Below are 23,478 nucleotides of genomic sequence, written 5' to 3'. Positions count from 1 at the left end.
GAGAGAGGTAGTGGAGGGACATCCACTGTACAAATCATAAAGCAGAATTTTAGCCCCAGGGCTGAGGCCTGGAGGCATGCTGCTACCTTGCCCTCTCCTCCCTGGGTAGCAAGAGGTGAGCGCAGGCCCTGGGGGCACAGAGAGCCCAGGGCAAGCCCTCCGGTAGATGGCACGCACGGGCCTAGCAAAGCGTCACTGCAGTGATGGAGAGAAATCTGACACTGCCAGACACTCCCTTGGAATAGCCAGGGGCCGAGCAGGAACCAGGAAATACAAGCTCTCCCTGTCCAGAAAACACTTCTGCTTCATGGAGGAAGGAGCGACATGGGCAATCTCTGCAGCTGCAGGCAACCATGGTGAGTACGGCATCCGCCAGGTATGGGGATGGCAGACAAAGCTCCGGGCAGCCTGAGTGGAAGTTTGAGTGGACTTTGCAAGCTTTGCTTCTTTGTGCTGGGTTTGCCAGGGCTCCCACCGGGCTCTCAGCCCTGCACCTTGCCAGCTCACACAGAAACTGAGAGCAAGTGAGCAGGGGCATTGGGTCACTGCTGTGCAGGTGCCAGGGCGGGGACGGGAGGCTGGGGCAGCCCCTGCCTGCCAAGGGCAGGATAGAGGGAGGCGAAGGGGCTTTGTTGCTCACATCTCTCAGCCCAGACGGGCTGTGGCACCTCCTGGGACTGGCAGCTTGGGTTCCCGCAGCCATGCCAGCAGCTGAGAATAGCTCAGTTCTAGGAAGGATCTAGTTAAAATCCCTGTCCTTGCCCCAGTGGTCTCCGGCCAGGTAGACACCATAAGGTGTCCCCTTGGCATACTGCAGGGAGGGGCCCCTGGGGCAGTGCTGGCACTAAGGGCTTGTGGATCAGCTACCCCATCCTGCTCTCAGCTCCTCCAGCCCCTCTCCCTGCCTGTGTCTGTCTGGGCTTTATTTGCGCTTGGGAAATCCTGGCCACGTTTTTCATATGATGTTGCTCTTTCTCTCTGGGAGGGAGGGTGACAGTTTAATCCCTCCTGGCTCATGTTGTGCCCTGGACCTCCTGCTTACAGAAAAAGGGCACAGTGGAGAATCATTTGGTGCCAAGTGGAAATATTTTCAGCTCTGAGCATGGTACAAGGGGGAAAGCCATGAATATCAGATGAAACTCTGAGGACATTCTCTCCAACGCTGCATTTGTTAAAAGTATTAGAAATTCATTAGCACTTTTTAATAATTACAAGAGGCACAGCATCACCTAGTGGCTGAAGCAAAGGAGGAGGTTCAGGACACTGAGGTCCTTCCAACCTGAGCCCTGAGCTGGAGGGCAGAGGAGTTTGGGATTTAGGAATAGGAGCTGTAGGTGGGAGGTGGAAGGCTGGTTCTTGACATGTCCCCCACCAAAAGTCCCATTTTCTACTTCCTCTACCCTGTGGCAGAGGGTAAACGAGGCACCCAGGGCATCAGCTTCATTACTGCAGCAGACAAGGGCCTGATCAGGGAATGCCTGGGGCACAGGCTGGTTCCCTTGAGCAGAGCTGCAGTTGCCAGGCACACTACTGACAGTGTGTGGTGGAGAGAGCCATGCCACAGCACAGACTGGCAAAGCCAGAGACTCCAGAGTACAAACACCACCATTACAGCATATGCTGTGGTGGCACTTTCATGTCTAGACAGTGCCAGGCCATGCACAAACACTTCTGCCTCCAAAAGGAAGTATAAACCAGAATCTGAAGGTCACTCACCTATGCAGAGCCAGGCAGGAGAGCAGATTTCTGCTCCATTTGGGGAACAGCATGGTGGCAGGCTGGCTCCTCTGGAGCAATATCAAATTCTGCTCCCCCAAAACTACTGGACCAGGACTCCTGTGTCCCACTTCATTTTTTCCCAGAGGCTGCATGGAAAGTAAGAAGCTGGGATGGTATTTTTGCTGGTGGTGTCAATACTACCTTCTGGCAGATTCCTGCAGCAGAGGACAAAGCTCTGGCCAAAGACCCTTTTGACCCCAGCACCCCTGTGGGACTCAAGTGCTAACATCTGCCTTATAGACTGCAGCGAGGAGAAAGCAGAGCTCTCTCCCCAGGAGCATCATTCCCTGTCCTGCACATGGAAACACATGGGTGAAGAAGGGCCTCAGGCTCCCAGGCTGTCCCTGTGCTATGCAGGCTATTCAAACGGGCTCTGGGCAAGGAGAGAGGAAGGCAAGTGGGACTGTGCTGTTGGTAACATGGGCTTGGGAGACACCTACAGAGGACCACAATCAAGAGCAGACTGAAGTGCACTGAAGCCCCACTGCAGAAGTTTGCACGATTCATAGCTTTGGCTTGGTGACAGAAGGAAAACAAATGGTACTTAATTTTAGTTCAGGTGTTTCCAGGCACCTTTACTGCTTTTATTTCTGTGTATTTTCTCAGCACCACAGCTGCATCAGCAAAGAGGTGGGCTTCCTAAATAAAGCTGAGACTTACAAAAGGGCTCAGGGGAGGCAGGCACCCACCTTCTCCTGGACAGAAGATCCTTGTCATGATCACTACCAAAGCATGGGCGCTAAGGGAGACAGAGCAAAGAGCAAGAGACTAAGGAAGTTCCTGACGTCTTTAAAGAAAAGCCATTACAGCAAATTTGTTCACAGAAGAAAGTTACTGATGAAGGAGAGTGTGCCCCCAGGTCCGGGTACCTCTGCAAGCATGGCCCTGTGGAGGGCAGGCCCCAGGCATTCTCATCACTTGGTTTAGTACTCATGGCCTCTGGTGTGCATGGACAGCAAAAGATGCCAAAATTCAGGACTCACTGTGAAGCAGACTTGCGTAGGGCAGAAATCAGGTTGGCACTGACATGGGGAAAGGGGAAGAAGCAATACAGGAGCAGGGACATGTGTGCTGTCGTGTAGAATACAATGTGCTTCTAGCAGGCTGTGAGTTAGTTACATGTTTGACCTGGTTTTGAGAAGAGGGGAGAGGTTGGCCCTGGTCTCGTTTCCCTTGCCACATCCGTTCTAATTACCACAGATCTGAGGCTGGGAGATGCCATCTCCTGCCTGGCTGTGATTAGCCTGCAGACAGGCTCAGAATAGCGCCAGCCTACACACTGGCTGCTCATGCTCTCTCTACAAAGCAAGGCAACCAAAACAAGCAAGAGCAGCTTGGGAAGCTGATACTGCAACCTACCTCCCAGGAAAGAGGATAGGGACCCTGCTGATTTTGCTTCAAATGGTGCTATTTTAATGACATTGCGCAACGTGCCTGAATGCTGTAAAGAAGCAAAGTGCTCTAGCACACAAGCCTTGGCAAGGAGGGCCCTGGAGACCCCGCAAGCTCATAGAGACAGTGGAGGAGGAAGCTGCAAGAGCCAAGTGAGAACCACTGCAAGACAAAGCAATGCTGCCTTGAGCTAGGCCCCTAACTCCTGGGGGCAGCCCCCCAGATTTTGTCTATCAAGGACTGGAGGACCATTGGTGCCTCTGTGGGCCAGCACGCAGCAGAGACACGAGAAGCAGTGTTGGATGCTTTTGCACAGGCGCATGGCCACCCTGCCTTCCCCAAAGCTGCCTTTCACTTCCCAGGTCTAGCAAGTCTGGTTAATCATTACTGACCATTTTGAAGGTCTCCAAGTTCTTTGCCTGCATTCATGCTTTTTTTGTTTTGCCATTACAGTGCCAAAGGCATTACTGCACACACTGTCCTCCTCACCCGCCCACTGAAACTGCCTCTAAAAGCCAGCAAAGGCAGAGCTCTGCCTCCAGCACTGCATTGTTCCCGCCTGTGGCAGGACTGTCTGGCAAATGCACACACTGTGGGACGTACAATGTTTCTTGGGAACCATGTGGTAACTCTATAGCCCCATTAAAAGCGCTAGCTGCCCACTTTCAGCTGCTGCCTGTGCTGCAGCAGAGACACAGACCTGTGTGAGACCCTCGGCTGCACGCTGTGTTGGTTGGCAGCCAGCACCAGATGGACATGCGTACGCAGGAGGAGCCATACAAGGGCTGGCACCTGCTCTCCTCTGGCCCTCTGAGCGTGATGCAACGACAACATTTCCTTCATGCATCTGGGCCAGAATGCGACACGTCTCTGCTCTGCCAGACAGCCTGCGCTCCCCTGCCAGTACCAGCCTGCAGGAGCTCAGCTCCTGGCTCTGTTGTTACAGCTGGAATGAATTTGGCTCCTGTTCATTCCATGGCTGGAACATAGCTATATTTGGCTCATCTCTTTCTGGTCACACACGTACAGCTGAGATTAGGGTTTGGCTTGGCCAAAGTGCATAGCTTGTTTGGTTTGGTTGTGTTTTAAGTGGAAAACTGAGAACAGGAAAACTGTCTGAAACATTAAATTAGCACAAGGTCTGTGCGTAGCTGCTCCTTGGGCAAGGGGGCCAAAGCACAGGGTATGGGGCTATCAGAGCATCTGGCCCTAAGAGAAGGGTTTTGTGCCAATTGAGATCATGCTCTGCACCCTGCATCTTAGATCATACAGCTGTGGAAATGTAGTTGCAAAACTACAGTGAACTCTGTTCTCATTCACTCTGATGCATATGCATATTGGACAGCCAGGCAGGGCTGAAAGGCAAGGAGACTTGGCGGATGTCTGTTTGGTATATGGTAGGTGTGTCACAGAAGAAGGAAACACATCCTCACATCTCCCCTTTGGACCCTCTCCCTGCAAGAGTCGCTCAGGTTCTGGCTTGGCTCAATAGCTCTTCTCTGAGACACTTCTTGGGCCTTTCTCATTACCCACAGATGTGGTACCCTGGACTGGTGCATTTGGGTTTGCATGGTATGAGAGCAGAGGCTGGGGCTTCTCGGGGCTGACATCTCTCTCTGATTTCAGGAATTGTCCTTCGCCTTTTAAAAGAAAGAAAGAAAAGCAAGGTAAGGATTTGTGAAAACGCTTTAGAGGACAAGAGGTGGAGTGACTGAGCCCCTGGTTAGCTGACATTAGTCAGTGCTGGCTGTGAATTGGATCCCTGAGGCTGAGGTTCCCTCCCATACTCTTTTGTACCTAACCTTCCTCAGGAGAAGTCCGGTAGAAGCAAGAGGCAAGATTTCTTTAAAACTTAAAGCAAGGGGTGTGATATGCCATGGGACTTGGCAAGGGGGAGGGAAGGGACTTCAGCAGTATCTTTAAAATACCAGAGTCTCACATTAAAACACATGTGAGTACTCTCAAGAGGCAGCATAACAGAAGCTGCATCAAACTCCTCTAAGAGCTGCAAACATCCATCTGACATCAGTCCCCCAGAATAAAGTGCATTCCCTAAGCAGCCCAGTTGTGTCCTGTGGCCTTTGGACCATGCTGGGCAAAATATGTTTGCCAGGCAGCAAAGGAAATAACAAAGTTAAAACTGGATCTGACTTCTCCAACGGCTTGACAAGGAAGCTCTCTGTGCTGTGTCTGTCCTGCTAGGTTCTGCCAAGAACATTGCAATCCACAGCATGTTGTCATCCTGGGAAACCTTATTTTTTCCAAAGAAACAAGCCCAGACTTTCTTCTTGGAGACAGGCCTCAGAGACGGCATTAGGGTTGAGGGTGTCAGATGAGGTGGAAATTTGGTTTGTGCCCAGTGGGGAGAGCCCATGGGCCAGATGCTGCATTTCTGCATTCAAAGGTGGAACAATAAACAGTTGTATTAACCTGATCCACTGGTGTTTCTTTTTCAGGAACTAATGTGAGACATGACAGCCAACAGCATCAGCCTGGCAGGAAGGTAAACAGCTTCCCAGAGTTGTTTTCCTAACTGTATATTGAGAAGACAGAGCTGGCCACCACTTCCTAGGCTAGATGGGTTGGGAGGACATGGGGCAGCTTATTCAGAGCCATGAATCGTCTCATCCTGTATAGGCTTTAATGGCTGTGGGAACAATGTGCATTGCTGCACAGTGATGTGGCCCCATTTTTTTCCCCTAAAGTGCAGTGGAAGCAGTAGGATGAATATCTCTCTGAGCCTGAGGTGTCAGACGGCTGGATGGTGCTGGGGGCAGTGTGCAGGGTGTCTCTGCCTGGTCTGGGGGAGGCATGTGTAGCAGCAGCCCAGGGAGCTGACCTTCCAGAGCTCTTTCTCCCCAAAGGCTCCAACATACGAAGATGTCCCGGAGTTTCCTGTCTACGCCACCGTGAGTAAACCCAGGAGTGTGAAGCAGGATGACAGCATTCATTACGCAGACATCCAAGTGTTCACCAAGGTCCGGGAGCGCTCTGCAGCAGAGGTGAAGAACTTACAAATGCAGAATGCCACAGAGTATGCCACCCTCAACTTCCCCCGGCCCAGGCTGAAATATGACAGTAAGAATGGGACCCTGGTATAAAAGGCTTGATGGCCCCCTCTTCCTTCAGCAGCAAAAGGATTTCACAGACTTAGAGATGCTGTAGACGCAAGCTAACCTCATGGACACGTCAAGTCGCCCTGAGAAAGTGCAGAGAGGCTGTGTCTTCCACCTGCATTTCTCTTTGGAGGTCACAGACATATTTATTCTCACCTGATGAGTCATTTCCTATCTGATTCTGCTGACAAAAAGCACCTCTTCCCCTTGGAAGAGTTGCCTCTGAAGCTGGCAACCTGTCTCCTCCCAGCACTGTGAGAACACAGAGCTGCTCCTTGGCTGATGAAGGCTAAAACCACAGCTCAGAGCTGCAGTGAGAAAGTTTCTGCTGTGGCACAGGACCACCTGAGTGCTGCTCTGCAGATGGATTTGGGAACATGGCACACAGGATTCAATACTGGGACAAGGGAGATGTTGCCACAGGATTTTATGTTAATGTTAAGAAAATTCTGCAATGTGCAGAATGACATGTGGATGATACTGTGAAGAAATGGTATGAAACCTTTAACAGTATCTACTGCAATGTCTTCCTCCAACACCTGCTCTTTTAACTGCAGTCATGCACTATGTGCATCCCCTTTTCTCAAAAAGCAGTGTTCTATAACCATGCACAGCACACTAAAACCAAGGCCAGAACAATTTCTTTCACTGAAGGGCTGTACAGATATGCATCCCTACTCACATGCACAGAAGTGAGTAGTGAGCTCTTGGCTGTGACTGGAAATGAAACAAGGAAAATTCACAATTTAACTGCGAGGCAGCCATTTAAAAGCCACTGCCTATATTTAGGGCAGTTATCCAGTCCTTAAAGTACAGCAGCTGTCTGCATGCCTGAGATACTGGGAATGAATCCTGGTCAACATTAGAGAGGGCTTTGGACTTTTCCACCATTTTTTCTTATTTCATACTGTCAGCCTTCGTTTTAAAACCCAGTAACACAGAGCACACACCATGTGGTGTTTTCTGCTAACCTCCCAGATACACCTTTGTGAATTTGTTTATGGATTTAAAATAGTGTTAGCAATGCAGTATAGCAATCGTCCAAAAGGCTTCTGCCACTGGTCTGAATTTGGCAGTTGCAGCATTGGCAGTTGAACAGGGCTCCCAAGCAGTATCTTCACGCACTAAATCAGTGCTTGGCACACTCTGTTCCTAAATAATGGTCTGCATAGCTAAATGCAGATTGTGGGACAACCTGTTTATTGCCAGTGTTTAAAAATGGACATCCTGGTACATTTTATAAACATACATAATGTTGCATATTACGGCTCAGCTAAATGTAAAAAGCATGAAGGAGTTCCTGCTCATTACAAAAAATAAAGCTGGTATGGGCAGTGTTTGCTAAGATGGAAATGTTTTGAGGACCAATCCTACAATTGTTCTACCTTTTTGCCCGTGCTACCTAGTAGACCTCAGCAGGGCTATTGTAAGGCCAGAGTAACGTTTGCAGGAGAAGGCCCCTTTTTTATAATGGATACAGTATATTTTTCTACCTGAAAAGGGTTTTTTTGCCCATGCTATCCAGCTGACCTCAGTGGGGCTATTTTAAGGTCTGCAGTAGAAGGCCCTTCATTTATAATGAGTACAGCATTATGTTATTGGAAGGGCTCGTTCTTTTGAGTGCCAAGGATTCCTCTTTCTGCTCCTCCAAGTGCCTTTCTGTACTCCATGCCCAGCATGAAAACCTGTCCTTTGGACTGAGAAGGATTGAATGGGCACAGGATTTACTTACAAGAGTGTGTCAGGGAGTCATGGGACACTCTGTCACTCAGTTCTGCTAGCCTTGCTGTCAGACAGGCTGCCAGATCTGGTTCATGCTGGGCAGCAGTTATATACCTCCTTGCACTGAATCGCTGGTACAAGAACTAGAAAGGGACACTGGCTTCAGTTCTAGTCAGGCCCTCCACATGATAGGAAGAAACTGGATTTTTTAGAAACATTTTTAAATATGGGCTATAGTTCAGGAGATGGGAGGTTTTCTAGAAGGTGCAGGCTCCAACAGGTCATTTTTAAAAACAATTTAAGTGAAACAGCCCGTTATTGCAGTGGCATTCACAGCATGTGGTACTGAAGTTTCGCCTCACCCAGCAAGAGAGCTGGGGCTGGGGACAGCAAGTTGCACAAAGGTCAAGCTCCTGGGCCCAGAGTGGTATAAACTTGCACCTCCATCAAGTTAAACCAGTTTTGACGTGGATATAAGTAGGACTGGGTTTGGCTCAGAGGAACTTGCTTTCACTTAGTCATGTCACTTAGTTCTGTTGATCTGTGGATCAGCCCTTTTGTATTCTGAACGAATGCAGAACGATAGTAGAAACTATCTTTTAATGAGTGCCTCAAAGCCTGGAATGGTAGTTTATCTTCTATTCCCTAAGGAGCTCCAGCTTCCATACGTAGTGAGTACTTGGTGTTGTTTCTGAAGTACAGGCTATCTTAGAGATAATCAAATTCTCCGCATAGAACAGGAGTATTACAGTAATTTTGCCTGTTTACCAGGCCTTGAATAGATAAAATGTGAAAGCCACGTGTTCTGCAATAAGGATTTTTCTAAAGGACTTGGTTTTGCACTGAATATTAAAAGCTTCCAACAGCGTGCGTTATCTCCTGTGTTTCCCGAGGTTGTTATGTTTAGGTGTTAAATGAGTGCTAATGTTTCAAGTGTTCCTTGAACACTAAAGATCTAATTTTTAGTTTTAACTAATGCATTTGCACTTTTTGGGGAGGCCGTTGCCCGCTTGCTGCACTGGGGCTCTGGGGGCCCACACGCGGCCCCAGGTGAGCGCCTGCAGAGCCGGGGCCTGGGGCCCACCCAGCCGGAGGGTTCCTCACGCTTCTCCTGCCCGAGTGTGGGGACGTGCCGCTGCTGCAGACAAACGCGTTGGAGCAGAGCGGCACCGTGGGTGCTGAGCGCGGGCTCCCCCCGCACGCTCCCGGGCCCTGAGCCTCAGCCCGCCGGCCCCGGCTGCAGGCGGGCCCGGTCCGGCCGGGCGGGGCCTGCGCGGGGCCGCCCCGTCCCGCCCCCGTCCCCATGGCAAGCGGCGACGCGCTGCGGCCGGGCCCGGGCCGGGCCTGCAGCCTCCTGCCCACGCCGGGCGCAGGTAGGGCCGCAGGGCGCGGGGTCCTGGCGGGGCGGGCCCGGCACCCCACTCCACGGGGGCCCTGGTTTCCCCTGTGCCACCCCTTCCCCGGTGGCTCCTCAGCCCCTGGGACTGCCCTGCTCCTGGGGATCGCGGCCTGTTCCCGATACCCTAGTCCCCCACACTGTGGCCTACTATTCCGCGTACCCTGGTCTCCCCCAGGCAGCCCTTCTCCTGAGGATCCCCATGCTCCAACCCCCCCGGGCCCACCCTGCTTCCCAGAGACACTTGGGGCCACACAGCCCGTCCGAGGCCTCAGATCCCTGCCCCACACCTCATGGCCTCCCTGCTCACTGGCTCTCAGCCCCGCTTTGCAGAATGGGCCCCAAAATACCTCCACCATGAGCAGATTCAGTAACCCGCCTTGGCTTTGCCTCTGTTACCCGTCCTGTCCTACCCCCGACCTTTGGTCCCTAGAGATGTACCAGGATGACACGACCAAGATAATAGTGACCATCTGCCTAAGGCTTACCCTCCTGCCCACCTTTAAATGATCATTAAAAACAGCGATTCCTGATGTCATTCAGTCTTTCTCAAGGAATCTTACCATTATCCATTCTGTTAACTCTTCCAAACTCCCCCACCTTTCCTTTCACCAGACTTCATTCTGAACTTCTAAAGGAAGATTAAGCAAAGAAAATATAGATTACCAGAAAATTCCTAAATATAAATGTCAGTATGTGGAATTTTTTCCTAAAATTATTTATGAATCTTTGCTGTCTGGGCTAAATGTACTCAATCAAGTAATACCCTGAATATTTGACACTAGGGATCAGTACAGCTTTGGCTGGCATATTTGACTTCCGTTGAATTTGGATTCCCCCTCCATAAGTGGGAAGGGATAAGGAGATCCTATGTGCACTGTAAGCCAATGTAATCAGGAATCTTTTTTACATGTGTTTCAGGGGAATTCTGTCCACCAGACATAGTTTACGTGTGGAAGATAACACAAAAATGTGTAAATTGCCCTAAGACTGTAGCCCTTAGATATATTTTCTGCAGGCAGTGAAAGAAGGTGCCAACTTTCCTCCTTTGTTTTAGTTATATTGAGACATTTCGTTGGTAAGTCTGTTCTCCCTCTAAGAAAATTCTTTCCTTTGTGTTTAATACATTTTCTTCTCCCCCTGAGGCTTCAAGGGGGAAGGAGTGCTGGTACATTCCCCTTGGCACTGAGCTGAGCTGTGGCATCCAGCATGGGAACTCTGATGGACATGGTGCCCCGACACACATCACAGCCTGCTGCATTCTCCGTGAGTTTCCAGGAATCCTTTTTGTGTCTGACCTCTGTTTTGGATGCTTGATGGGCAGGTTGGAGGGGGACACTCAGTGACACAAAAGCATTAGTTACATTAGGCAGCTCTTTTTGCTATTACTGCAGTCATGGCCTCACAAGCCTCACAGCCTTTGTTTCTGAATCAGCCTCACTTGCTTTTATTTCCCCAACCAAAATTTTATTAGCAAGAGCTGAACTGTGGCCATTGATCTTTCTCTCTTTCTCAAGAGCTGATAAGAGAAACAATCAGAGAATGCTGATAAAGTGCCTTAAAATCCTTGGATGGAAGTCTTGAAGAAAGGCTTATGTGTTGATACTGATGGTGCTGCTGTGACACGACGACAGTCTCATCGAAACAACAGGAAATCGAGCTTGACAGTGCTTTGTCATGCACCTTGTCCGGAATTGAACAGGGGCAAGTACAAGGGTTAGGGTTATGCTGAAACTGGCCAGGAGAGGGCAATGCCACCAAGGAAACTGCCATCCTACATGCTTGTTTTGAAGGTCACTCACACCAGGAACCGTTGATGCAGGCACTCTTTTGATATCATTGCCCCGTGCCCTTCATTTTGGAATCATCTTCAGGGAGAATGATGAAGCATTAGTTTTAGTGAGAGGCTGTTTTGTTTGCTTCTTGCAAAGATAACATTCAAAGGCATCTATTATGATGTTATAAAACTGAAAGAGAAGTATGATTCCTGCTACAAGAAGCTTGACATTTAAGAGTGAAACACAAAGATGGGAGAACTAGCATTTAATTTTTAAAAGGTATTTTCAGCACACACACCCAAGATGCATTTGTGTTACCACAATAAACAGAAGAATGGCTCAGCATGCTCTGCCTCTCAGTCTAGCCATCAGAAATGGCCTAGGTTCTATTCTCTGACATTCATATTGTGAAAGCGAGGCAGTTCTGTTTCAAAGATAAGAAATCCCATATAGAAGCAAATCTTTGATGACAAAATCTCTGATGGAAAAAATACCGCAAGTAGGCCTGTACCTGAACCTGGCACACATAATGAGAACACTTTGCCTTTTGCTGTGTTGGTGTTCTAGTAGGTACAAGCTCTGTAACAGGGATATAGGACTAAAAGTGACCACCTGAATTTCAGACTTCAGTCCCAGCTTTTCTTGGTTGATCCAAAAAGGCAGGCAGGGTAGGGCTTCTGGCTTGAATGGTCTCTCCAATCCAAACCAACTTCTTCACAGTTCCCCCAATATGTTCAGCTAAGATAGTATTTCTGCATATCTCAGGGATGGCACTACTGTACTATGGGTGACACATGTGGCTTTAGGTCCTCTGATTTGTGCCAGGAAATAGGGGTATAGGGAGTAGGAGTGAGAGAGATGCTTCTTGGTACTAACAACGACATGAGTTTTTTTTGTCATTTGCTGAATTTGGTTGGCCTAGGAGAAATTGCCCTTCTCTAGACCACATTTGACTATTTTATCTGTTATACATATATAGATCCATCCCTGTGTTTCTAAAAGGAAGTCCAGGATGCTTTGCGTGATTTATATGCAAAGCCAGCTGCTCAATCCATGTGGCTGACAGCCCCCTCACCATCATGCTGTGTAATGTGTCCTGCTATGCAATGGCATGGGGAGCACACTGTGATTGAAGGATGTGTTATGTATCTCATATGACCGCTAAGCTGTAATTGGGGCTGGTGCCACAGACAGCTTGTACAGGGACCTTGGAATTGGTTTGAGTTTAGATGATCAAATAGCCGTGTCCCACTTCTGAACAAAGCCAGTCTGCATCCCTGACAAACTAGAGATGCCTGCCAAGGCTTAACATACAAGCTCTATGGACAAATGCATGTTGCACTGCAGGCAATGACTTAATGGCAGACTCTATATCCTGCTGTTCCCCAACTGTATTGTAGTCCTTACAGGGTGGAGCACAAGTGTTAAAAGTGCTTCATTGTTGCCTACCACTAATGCAACAGGGCACCTAACTAAATGCCACTGAGGTGGACCATGATAAACTGGCACTGGTGTTCTCAGTGTATCATCTTATCATGATTTAAACAGTACATTTTACATTTAAATCCTGTTTGTGCTTTGCATTTCTATGCTGTTTGAACGGATTATCTCTTTATTCTTATTTTTATTTGTTTTTTTAATCCTGTAAATTTGGGTTATGTCTCCAGTGTAAAGTCTGGCTAGGGACTGCCTGCCTTCAGCTTCTCCGCTCCTCAAAGGACAAGGGTAAATATCTAGAGCTTGCAGGGATTATGAGCATAAAATATTTAATCTGCTATCAAATTCATAAAACAAATTATAAAAACAATCAGAGAACACCTAACAGCCATCTGCAACCTCTCTGTGCATTCAGAGTGTGTTTGATTTTACTTCAGTACATCTGGAGTTAATTTTTTTGTTCCAGAAATTGAAGTGGTATAAGGAAGGGATAACCTCAGCATCCTTACCTGTTAATATTAGAAGTCTTCTATGAATGTATGTTTACTATATAGCACTGAAAAACAGATAATAAATATAACTTTTTCTTTGGGATTATTAGTCAAGAATAGCATTATAAAGTCCACAGAAAAGGCTCAAAGTGTGTTTTGTGGATGTTGGTTTTGTTTGTTTGTTTGTTTGTTTTAAATTGGGTCACTTTCTATCTGATGGGGAAACCACTTAGTTTTTCTATGAAATTTTATTGAAACTGCAAAGGCATAAGCTACTTGATTGCATCACAAAAAATGGGGATAAATATTTATTGCTGTCTATTTAATGGCATTTTGAGTCTCAAAAGTAAACTGGATCAAGGTACTAACCACCAGTGTTGCCAGTTTACAAGACTTTCTGCAAAGCCTCACAGTAATCTCGTTTTGCTTAACAGATGTGCTATTACAATCAATGAAAACATAAAAATCTCAATTCCCACTGAATTATAAAAAGTAAGGAAGGCAAACATGAATAAATAATTTAAAACTTATGTCATGGAGGCATGGGGGCTGACTCCTTTTGAATGACTTGAGTTGGTTACAGAGGGAAATTACCTGTTGCTTGTCTTTCTGTATTTTAGCTGCATCTCCATATGTGACAGGGTAAAATGGTAAAATTATGCAATTGCTTTTTCCTCCAGATGCTTCAATAAAACATGTTTGTTTTTAAATGTGTCTCTCACTTAGAAATGCTTGGCCAGATATTTTGAAGTCTGAAGGCACAGTCTGATATCACTGGGCAGTACTTGCAGTGTTGCTCTGTGAACTGGCAGCCAGAGCCCCTGGCAGAAGGGGTCTTCATCCATTCTGAGAGGTTTTTCATATTTTTTTTCTGGGCATTTCCTGTAAGGTGAGATGAAGTTTGAGAGATTGCCTGGAGATATTTGATACTTGTTTCTGGAATGAATGCAGTTATTATTGATTTAGAAAATTTGCTGGGGATTGTTTTTAATTCTAGTTTGAAATTTTTCTGTCTTTTTTCTTGTTTCGACTTCATTGCCAGGGTAGCTAGAGCAGGGCCGAGTACTGTGCAAATGTTACTAGTTGGGTTGTGGCCTGGTTTGCAGCTTCCTGTCTCTACCAGGTTGCTGACAACGCTGTTGTTTCTTCAGGGCTGCAGAACGATTGCTGAGAGTTAAAGCTGGCAGCTCTTATAATCTTTCCGTTTGCTTTTCTAGCTAAGCAAGGCATCTGCTATTTGCTGTTCTTTGACTCTCTCCCTGCCCCCACGCCATACGGGGCTTGCTGTGTTTGGTGGGTTTGAAAATCTCTTTTACGCAGCAGGTTTTGTGTGAGTACGACTGCTGGAAATGGGTTTCATATGTTTCCCCAACTCAGTCCTGGGCCTGCATCTTGTAAGCTGATGCGTTTCTATAGGAACCGTATGACATCTCTCCCACTACTCCCCCAGCAGCTCACTCTCGAGCATGCCCAGTGCAAGCCTTGACTTTGGCTCAACTATCTGTGTGCAGTAACGGGCTGTACATATGGGACTATGAATGCGGTTCCTGATGAGCTCCAACTCTTTGTCTTTGGGAGGAGGAGGAAGAGGTCGTGCGCAGAGCTGGAGGATCTGCCCTGTGTCCTCTGAGACCGTCGCCTGTCGGTGGGCTCGTGGAGAATGCTTGCTTGTTTGGCCAGGGGGAATTTACTGGATATTCTTCAGGAGGGCTTCACAGAGGTAAATGCATGTCCCAAGTCTCACACAGACCTTGCCGGGGCAAGGCAGCATGCTTTTGTGCAGCATCTCTCAGGAATTGTTATGTCTCCCAGTGCTTTCAGTGCTTTGAGGAACAGAGAAGGAGTAAAATGAGCAAGATTTCAGAGCAGGAGAGCTGCTTACTAACAGAAGGGCATACTGGGCAGCTCAGCCAGGGGTCTGCAAATCAGCAATAGTTTTTTGAAGAGTTTGTGGCTGTTTTACAGCTGATGTTTTTAGCTCAGAGTTTTTATTCTCTTCGCAGCCCTTTATTGTTGTACCAGGAAATAATGTAAACTGCAGCAAGGTTATGGAGCACAGTTTATTTTATAGAATTGACTCCTCTCCTGAGTATATGAAGTCTCTATGTCTGAAGGCTGTTGGAAAGCCTGTAAATCTGCTTTGTGGACACACATTTCTTGGGAGAGGCTGACAAAGAGCAGACTGGCTATGGTTTTTTCCCCATCTTGTTCTATAGGTTGAATCTCTAGGGGACTGAAATTCATCTTGGTCAGGAAAATATGATTTTAAAAGTGTTCTTCATTTGCTTATTCTGCTGTTAGGGAGACTAATAAATCATAAAATAAGGAGTGAGAAGTACCAAGAAATTCCAGAGATGGGAATCCTGTAACTGTATGGAGAGTGCAGATTGCTGTCAGCTTCCCTCTTTCGGGTGCACAAAAAATTAGTTCCGTTGGACTCTCTATGGACTCGGTACAAAATGCTGGGGCAGCCACTGCCTGGCTATACATGCTGCAGACCATGCTGGAGCATGATTTCCTGTCTGTAAGCTGAAAAGGAAGGAAAATTGTGGGGGCTTGTGCTGAAACCAAACACTGGCTGCTATTTGCTTTCTCGCCTGGTGGCAGGGATAGTTTCTTGGTGTGTTTTATTCCTTCTTAGAGCGCATAGCTTATTTTTGTTTGTGTTTAGTGGTTCCTCATCCTTGCAAAGCTCAGCCCCCACCTGACTGTTCTGCCCCCATACTCCATTCTTCACAGAAAATGAACATCCCTCCTGGGCTTAACAGCACCAGTCATCACAGGGAAAACAAACTGGGTATGAAACTTGAGCCTCACAGCTTCACACCAGCCACAGGTCTCCTTTGATTGCTCTGCGTAACTGTGTAAATACTCCATCCCCTCCTCCACAGAGTATCTCAGTCTCATTTTTAGCTAGCAAAGGTATTGCTTTAGCTGAAGCTTACACTTCCTGTGCTCGAGGGCAGCAGATCCTTCTCTGGCATAAGCTAATAGTAACCTGTATATTAATAATATAATTAACAATGGGTTCAAAGAACAGTTTTAAATTCAGTGCTAGCCCCACCCTGACTGTCTGGTTTTACCCACAGACTGCTCAGCTGTGGAAAAAAAGTCCCTCTCCCACCATAAAAACAGATTCACTCTCGTGTCCCACTTAGGATCTCTCTGCCACATCACATGCTTCACATCATAACAAAAGTAAAACTAAAATAAATTTTGCAAGTGCAGAACCTATGGTACAGAGAGGTTAAGTACATGCATCACATCACAGACACAGCTGGAAATGAGCAAGAAACCCTGTAATTCCGTGCCTTCTGTTTTGATCCACCAACTGTGCTTCCTCCCCTACCTCTTTGTACCTTAGGTGATTATTTATAGAAGTCCCTGAATGTGAAAGAGTGTCCCAAGGTGTCTGATCCCAACACGGCACTCTGATGTTAGAAGGCTAGATGTGAGTGCTTACTAAACCTAGTGTTGGGCTATAAAAACAGATTCAAGATAAAAAGTCAGACTTAATTTAACACAAGCAGTGAATTGGGGTATTGCAGGAATTGCCTTGCTGATTCATTGTCTGTTCTTTTGATAGAGCATCTTTTCTGGACAGGTGACTCTTTTGGTGACTAGATACCTTGAAATACAAGGATGTACTTTCCAAATCTGTGCATTAACATACATAAGTAAGAAAGTTGCTAGCAAGCTCCTAGGTGTATGTACAGAGCTCAGGTGCAACCGTACAAATGCTTGGGACCTAGAGGCCAGGTATAGTTCCAATTTCTCTAGGGATACTGATTGTGTGCCTCTATCTTGCACCTTTGGTCAGTAATCCATGCCTGGAAAGTTACCCAACACAGCCAAGATGCTACAGGCAAGTTTCTTTTGTTCCTTTGCATTCTTTTCCCTCTCTGTCCATCCTGCTGGCTGAGAGCCACCCCATCAGCCTCATTCATTATCTCATGAGTGGGGATGGAGAATGCAGCATAGTTGTACCTTCTGCAGCTAATGCCTGTTCTGCTTCACAGATCATCTGTTAGATTGATGCTTTCTCCATCATGAACATAATCACAGATTGCTAAAGGGGCCCTGTAAATTGCAAGTTCAGGCCAGTGTATTTCCCTTCCCTTTCAGAGTCCCTGGCCAAAATATGTTGTGGACAGTGTCACCTGCACACATATAAAGCAGGATGACTTTTGTTTAATGTTGAAATGCAGTGAACTCCTGTGTGGAGATCACGCAGCTCCTGTCCCTCTCTCATTAATGGACTACCCTGTCTTGACGGTGTTTCCCTGCTGTTTATTGAGACTTATCCTGCTCTGAGGCAGCTAAATAATTCAATTCCACAGCTGGATGGTGGCATGGGAATGTATGGCTGCTAAAAGCAGTAGTTTATAATGCAAGGAAACCATAGGTGGCAGGGTCTCCTCTGTGGTGACTTGTCCATGTGGCCTCAGCTTGTTCTCTCTCCTTGAGGAAATGCAGTTTGAGATACGCGCTCACACTTCTGTCAGTTCTTTAAAACAGATGGGGCACACAGAAATGTGTCAAAAATGGGCCTGACAGCTCCAAGACGTTAATGTGTCTGTATTTTAACAATAATATACCTTCTCTTTTTCAAGTTGGAAGACCATTTCCTCTGGCAATCTTAATTATGTAGTTGCTTGTGTGCAATGAGTCATTTGAAATAGCTATTTTTTCCCTCTGAGATTATGTTGAACAGGCCTGGGATTGACTCCTTTCCAGAGAGTGAAATGGCAGTGAATTTTTAAGAGCCCAAGCAGAGGTTGTTTTGAAATCAGGGTCTCCCAACAGCAGCAAAGTGAAATGCAAGGTTACCACATAAGGCTCTGTCTACATGGGGAAATACCTCCACATTTTGCTATGTTAGAACTGCTACTCCCTAGCGGTATGCACACAGGAAGTGGTGCAGTGCAGGTAGGACTCTGTGTTCTCTCCCTAGTAGGCTGCTCATTGCCTACCCCTTCACTGAGTGCTTCATGTAATATTTTCCCTCGAGTGGCATCTGCAGTAGGTATTTCCTGGATTTCCCACACATACAGTCTCTCTCCCTCACTCTTCAAGGTGTGCTGTGTCTGTTGGTGGACTTGAGGTGATGAGATGGCATCCTATCTGTGAGATCTGAATCCTTGCTGTGGGAAATGACCTGGGTTTGCTTTTGGTTTGCTTTTCTGGTTGAAGTAATTTTCTGGCAGTATAGATTTGCTACTCTCTTATTCTGGCAGCCGTTCTGTTCCCCTTGGTGTAACATGCATGATCTGTGATAAAAATGTCTCTGCTACTGCGATCTTAGCAGAAGAAACTTGGACTCAACCTCTCCTTGCAGTGAGTGCTATTTATAGCTAATAGGATTCACTATGAAGAGAGCTGTTTTGACTCCTGTCACCTTCGTCCAGTTCAGCCCATTGGGACCAGCCCATAACTAAATGCTCCCTGTAGTACTGAATCCCTCAGAGCCTGGGTTTCACTAAATACATGAAACTCTTTAGAGATGCTGCTGTTTCCCACATAGTAGGGCCAAGTCTCATTTTACATCAGCTTTGTTTTGGTATGAGTCCGTTGTTAGTATTTTACATCTGCTCTACACTGTTAAAGCCACGGGATGGTCAGGCACGCTTGTTTAAGGCTTGGCCAGAGTGAGAAAGGCTGGGATCTGAAGAACCACCTGAACCTTGCCAGGTTGCCTGTCTGGTCTGCAAGAGACAGGGTAGCTGCTGCACTGTAATTCTGCTAAGCCTCAAGTACAGACATCAGAAAACACAGCTGGGGCTTCCTACACCTGGATTTACATGGAGATGTACTTTAGCAGACAATTGCTTGCTCTAGCAGGAATTCTTATCAATTTTTCCCAAAGCCGTTGTGCCTGGCCAGCAACAGTACTATCAGCAAGGGAAGGATGTATTTGCTGTTATATAGGATTAGGGGTTGAGCATTTAGGATTCAATCCCTGCCTGAGGTTCACTGTATGTCTAAGCCAGGCTATTACTTGGTTGCATAGCAGTGGCTGTCCTTTGGCAGGGTGTATTACAGTGCATTTGCACAGCAACAGTCAAAGATTTATTGTTATCAAAGCATTTTACAAGGAACATAAAAATTAGTACAGCTGCTTTATAGCTAGAAACTGAGGGACACAGAGGTGAAGTGGGCTGCCAAATTCACAGCAAGTCATTGGCAGAGTGAGGAACAGAGTCTGTGTCCTAAATGTGCCTTTAGTGCTCTTCATCCTGGACCAGGCAACCTCACGGGGTGTCCGTTCCCTTTTCTTCATACAGAAGTTTCTTGCCTGCAAAAAGCATTGTTTGGTCATACTGTGTGCTCAGTCTCTTCACAACGCTTCTTTTCCCTGTCTGTACAGGGCTAGTGACTGCATTCTGCTAAATAAGGAACAGTGCTCCTTTTCTTTCCTGAAGCATCAGGGAATGTCTCAGTGCAACTTCTTTTGACAGACCTTAGGCTTTGTTTGGGTGTAGTGGAACCATTTGATAATTCAGGATGAATCATGTGCTCCAAAGTACTGGCAGTTTACAGTAAAAGATCTCTTGCGGCCCAGCTTTTTGCCTGTATGCTTGCATAGAAACACTGCTTCTGTGAGAAAAGGGCCTCAAAATACCAGATGGGGAAAATGCAAAGGCACTAAAACATCTTGCAAAAGTGCCAGAAATTATCCCTAAAGCAGCAACCTGGCTTTGAATGGCAGTGACATTTTGGAGCGTGGATGTCTGACTGTTGATTCAAAGGAATACATCCTAGCAAGATTCATTTTACATGACTTTCTATCTGCTAGACTTCTGGGGTAGTTGCTGCCTGCAATGATAGTGAATTTGTTTAAGGAACGGATACTGTCTTCAGATTTCTGAACTTAAAATGGATGCACAGAACTTCCACTGTGGGTGTGGAAGGTATAGTGAGCAATCCCAGGATTTTTACAAACAGGCAACTGGAGTTAAAAGAGTTATAGGTAGAAAACAGATTAATTGCAGGGAGAATGCTTGTGTGTGGTGTTATGAAAGTGATGGGCAAAATTACTGTTTGAAGAAAGCACACTTAGATGCCACTCACAAAAATAGCCCTATCTGGGAGATGGGTGTGGCAGAAGTGAGATCAGTCTGACAGCAAGGGTATGTCTTGGCAAAAGATCAATAGAAGGAAAAGGTTTCTTATATTGAAAGGGAAAAATGGAATCATCAGGCTTTTGTTCTGCACAAATTAAATAACTCTTTGGTTCTACAGAGATAAAAAGCTGTCAGACATGCATTTCTTCCCATTTGTCCACCTAGGCCCGGTTTCCTGGGAGGAGACTCAAGGTTAGTTATTATTAGGTTGCAACAAACTACTAAGCATAACTGCCTTTCAGATGTGAGTGGTGCTGCTTGCTTCATGAGCTGTTTAAAGAGATCTTACATTTGCATCTACTAAGCTCTTAGAAATGGATTCTAAAATGCAACACTAAATGATTAAAATACCAGTATGTATAGGCACAGGTAAGAATTACTTCATCCTGTACTGAAAGTTGTATGTCTCTGGAATGGAGCATGACAGCTATTAGCTGTGCAACAAGAAGTAAAAATCAAAATGGTAGAAAGAATTTAGGGAGTTTGAATGGAATTGGGCCTTGGTGTTTAACACTTAAGCTCTTCCTGTTCATGGGTAAAGGACTGTGAAAGATGTGGAAAACTTTGCAGTCAAAATTACTTGTCCTGCTGGATAGCTGGGCACTCTGGAAATTCTTGCTATTGTTTGCATTCAGGCAACATGTGAAACACACCTTCAGCTCTAAACTTCATCCTTCACAGACCTTCCAGCACTTGAGCTGGCATCTGGAAGTCTGCCAGTGAGCCGCTCTCTTCGTAGACCAGACGCTTGTTCCCCTCCCAGTAACAAGTGGTAGTCTAGCCAGGATGCTACAAGCAGCTGTCATTTCAGCCCAGCAGTACTGCCAGGATTTGAGCAAAACCTGCTGCTCTTCTCCCTCTGGAGACAAAGACAGTGTTCTCCCCATCCTGACATTCTGAATGAAGGGCAGAAGCAGTTCCTGTGTGAGGTCTGTGTTTAGGCAGCTGCGTACAGAAAGGAGGATTTGATTCTTTGTATTTGTTCTGAACACCCAGGATGACAGGAATATCTCTGAAGTATTTCTAAAGATCTGGTCAAAGCCTTCTAAAGTTTCAGGCACTTCTTCTTTCTAAAATCTTTGCAGAAACCTGAACGGTCAATGAATGGTAGTCAGACTCAGTGGTTTAAAAAATGTTGTCTGGACTAAGAGATCAGAAAGCAGAAGACACCTTTATATTCTTCAGTCTGGCTAGAAAAACAGGTGGCTACTGCTTGAGGTGAATTCACTGAACCGAAGAAACAGTTTGTATTAAGACGAGGAAAATCCAACTGAGTATGCCTAGAACATAGCACGGGTTAATGGCATCATTGGGCTGCTCCTCCCAAAGGTTTGTGCTGCTTGAGTCTTTGAAATTGACCTTAGAAGTTACAGAAAACGTGCTGGCTAGAATTTCATTGAGACTTCAGGATAATCCTTCTTTCTGGGTCTCAGCAAATCAGTGAAAAATCCTTGTCGAGACATGTTAGGGTGTTGGAAGTGTCCATGTTTTCACTCAGATATGGGCGAAGCGTTAAGGAGCTCCTGGTCTTTTGAAGCTCACACACTATTTCTGTCTCCTGGTGTGCAGCAGATTGCATGGGTGCCTCCTTTTCCAAACGGTGTTGCTGTACTGAGGCATCTTCTGTGCTTGAGACAGGCTGTTTATAGAAGATTTGGAAAATGCACATCAGACCAGAAGTTATTTTGAATGAAATTACACCTCCTGCCTTAAAGTAAGAGTTTTATGAAAGAGGAGTCCTGTGGGTGCATATGGTTGTTCTGGCATCACTCTGGTCATAATTGGGTGGTTTTCACTGTTGGATGCATCAGGAGCTATCTCAATACATTAAACAGCCTGAAACACATTTAAGCAGCAATTCTGAGGAAAAAAAAAAATCTTCTGCTGGCTTTGAGATCAGAGAGAAACATTTTCTTTGCTTGCGAGTTTTTATTTTCTGCTTCTACAAAGACCTTCTCAAACAAAAACAAAAAAATCAAACTGGAGGAACACTTGATGGAAAATTACAGTTCCCATCTAATAATGTCAGAAAGCTTAGAAATCATACAAGGCCTTAAACATTACATCCTGATGCAATTAGGCTAGCCTTTGAGCTTTGCTGTTGCAGACATTTCCTTCAGTGCTCTGAACAGACAGGACACTAAATGCCTTTCATACTGGGACCAACCTCATAGCATGAGGGCTATTGACCTTGTTGACCTGGTGCTTGGGCAGTGTCCATAGGGTATAAAGGAAAAGCAGGGTAAAGATTATGAGAAACATTATTCTTCCAGGCAGAATCCCTAAATCCAACAATAAGGATAGATTCAAATTCATCAAATGAACACAGAAAAGTAATCTCTTCCTAGAAGCAGAGAGTGTCATGGGAGTCTACTGTAACATGATAGCAAGGTCAGGCTCTCTGCAGGCATCTGCCTGCTAAAGAATGATTTTGTCCAAGAATGAGGATTTGGCCAACTTCAAAATGTGCAGTACCCTAATCTCAGAGGAGGTGAAAATTAACCTTGTACAGTGTAATGTAGATGGCACTTATAATAAAGGACAGAGTAGCATATCAAGGCGTTGTGATCTACCTATATTTACTGTCAGGCAGACTGGACTGCTTGATGGTTGAGAGGGGAGAAACATGAGCCCTAAGCAGCAGGTGGTGAATTGCACTGGTTAAATGAGAATAGCAAGGACACCTACAACTGGCAGGAGATTTGCAATAGAGCTGCTGCTTTTCTTCCACCTGTGGAAAATACTAGATAATTACACTTAATTGTAATTATCAGTAAGGGATTACAGCTGCTGAGGAAAATGTGCTGATGCTGGAAGGGTGTTTTCCTCCTGTGTATCATTGGCTGTCAATTGAAAGCATAAAGATATATGCTGCTGACCCCCACTGCTGTTTTCCTATAGTCAGTAGGTCTGAGGCACTTCTTCAGGGTATGTGCTGAATAAGTGATCCAAAGTAAAATCCTGCTCTGAGATGTGTTGTGCTTACTGAAGTGCTAACCTGTGATTTGCCGCAGAAGTGCCTGCAAGTTGGGAAATTCCTTACCACTGCAGGTGGCCCCTAGTACCTTGCTTTAAAAATCTTCTCCTGCCCTGCAAAGTCTTTTAAGGCTTCCAGAGTGACTTGAATGTAAACATCCTACAATGATCTGCCTAGGAGCTGAAGCAATCAGGGCTCCAACTTCCTTCAGGTAAGGGAGCTGTTCTTCCTATTGCAAGGTACAGGTAAACCTCGCCTTTTTTTGG

The 23,478-nt window shown here is 46.2% G+C and overlaps 2 protein-coding genes across 2 annotated transcripts in view; both read left to right on the top strand.

Moving 5' to 3' along the window:
* Positions 1-324: 324 nt before the first annotated feature.
* On the top strand, positions 325-6,272 carry C25H11orf52 (chromosome 25 C11orf52 homolog). The gene is made up of 4 exons (XM_050911071.1): positions 325-356; positions 4,798-4,838; positions 5,628-5,674; positions 6,036-6,272. The coding sequence occupies exons 1-4, from the start codon at positions 325-327 to the stop codon at positions 6,270-6,272; spliced, it is 357 nt and encodes a 118-aa protein (XP_050767028.1).
* An 8,499-nt stretch (positions 6,273-14,771) lies between these two features.
* The window catches only part of DIXDC1 (DIX domain containing 1), a 38,335-nt gene continuing 29,628 nt past the window's right edge, over positions 14,772-23,478 (top strand). Inside the window, exon 1 of the mRNA XM_050910934.1 lies at positions 14,772-14,831. Within this exon, the coding sequence (XP_050766891.1) occupies positions 14,772-14,831 (60 nt within the window). The remainder of the gene's footprint in view (positions 14,832-23,478) is intronic.

This window comes from Gymnogyps californianus, chromosome 25 (assembly GCF_018139145.2).
Source record: "Gymnogyps californianus isolate 813 chromosome 25, ASM1813914v2, whole genome shotgun sequence".
Lineage (NCBI taxonomy): Eukaryota > Metazoa > Chordata > Aves > Accipitriformes > Cathartidae > Gymnogyps > Gymnogyps californianus.
Note: the sequence above shows the minus strand (reverse complement) of the source record. Positions and strands in the feature narration are given on the sequence as shown.

Excerpts from the sequence above, each read along its gene's own strand:
- C25H11orf52 (XM_050911071.1), top strand. The coding sequence starts at position 325 with ATGGGCAATCTCTGCAGCTGCAGGCAACCATG. Across the intron at positions 357-4,797 it reads TGCAGCTGCAGGCAACCATG|GAATTGTCCTTCGCCTTTTA; the intron begins GTGAGTACGGCA and ends CTCTGATTTCAG. Across the intron at positions 5,675-6,035 it reads AGCATCAGCCTGGCAGGAAG|GCTCCAACATACGAAGATGT; the intron begins GTAAACAGCTTC and ends TTCTCCCCAAAG.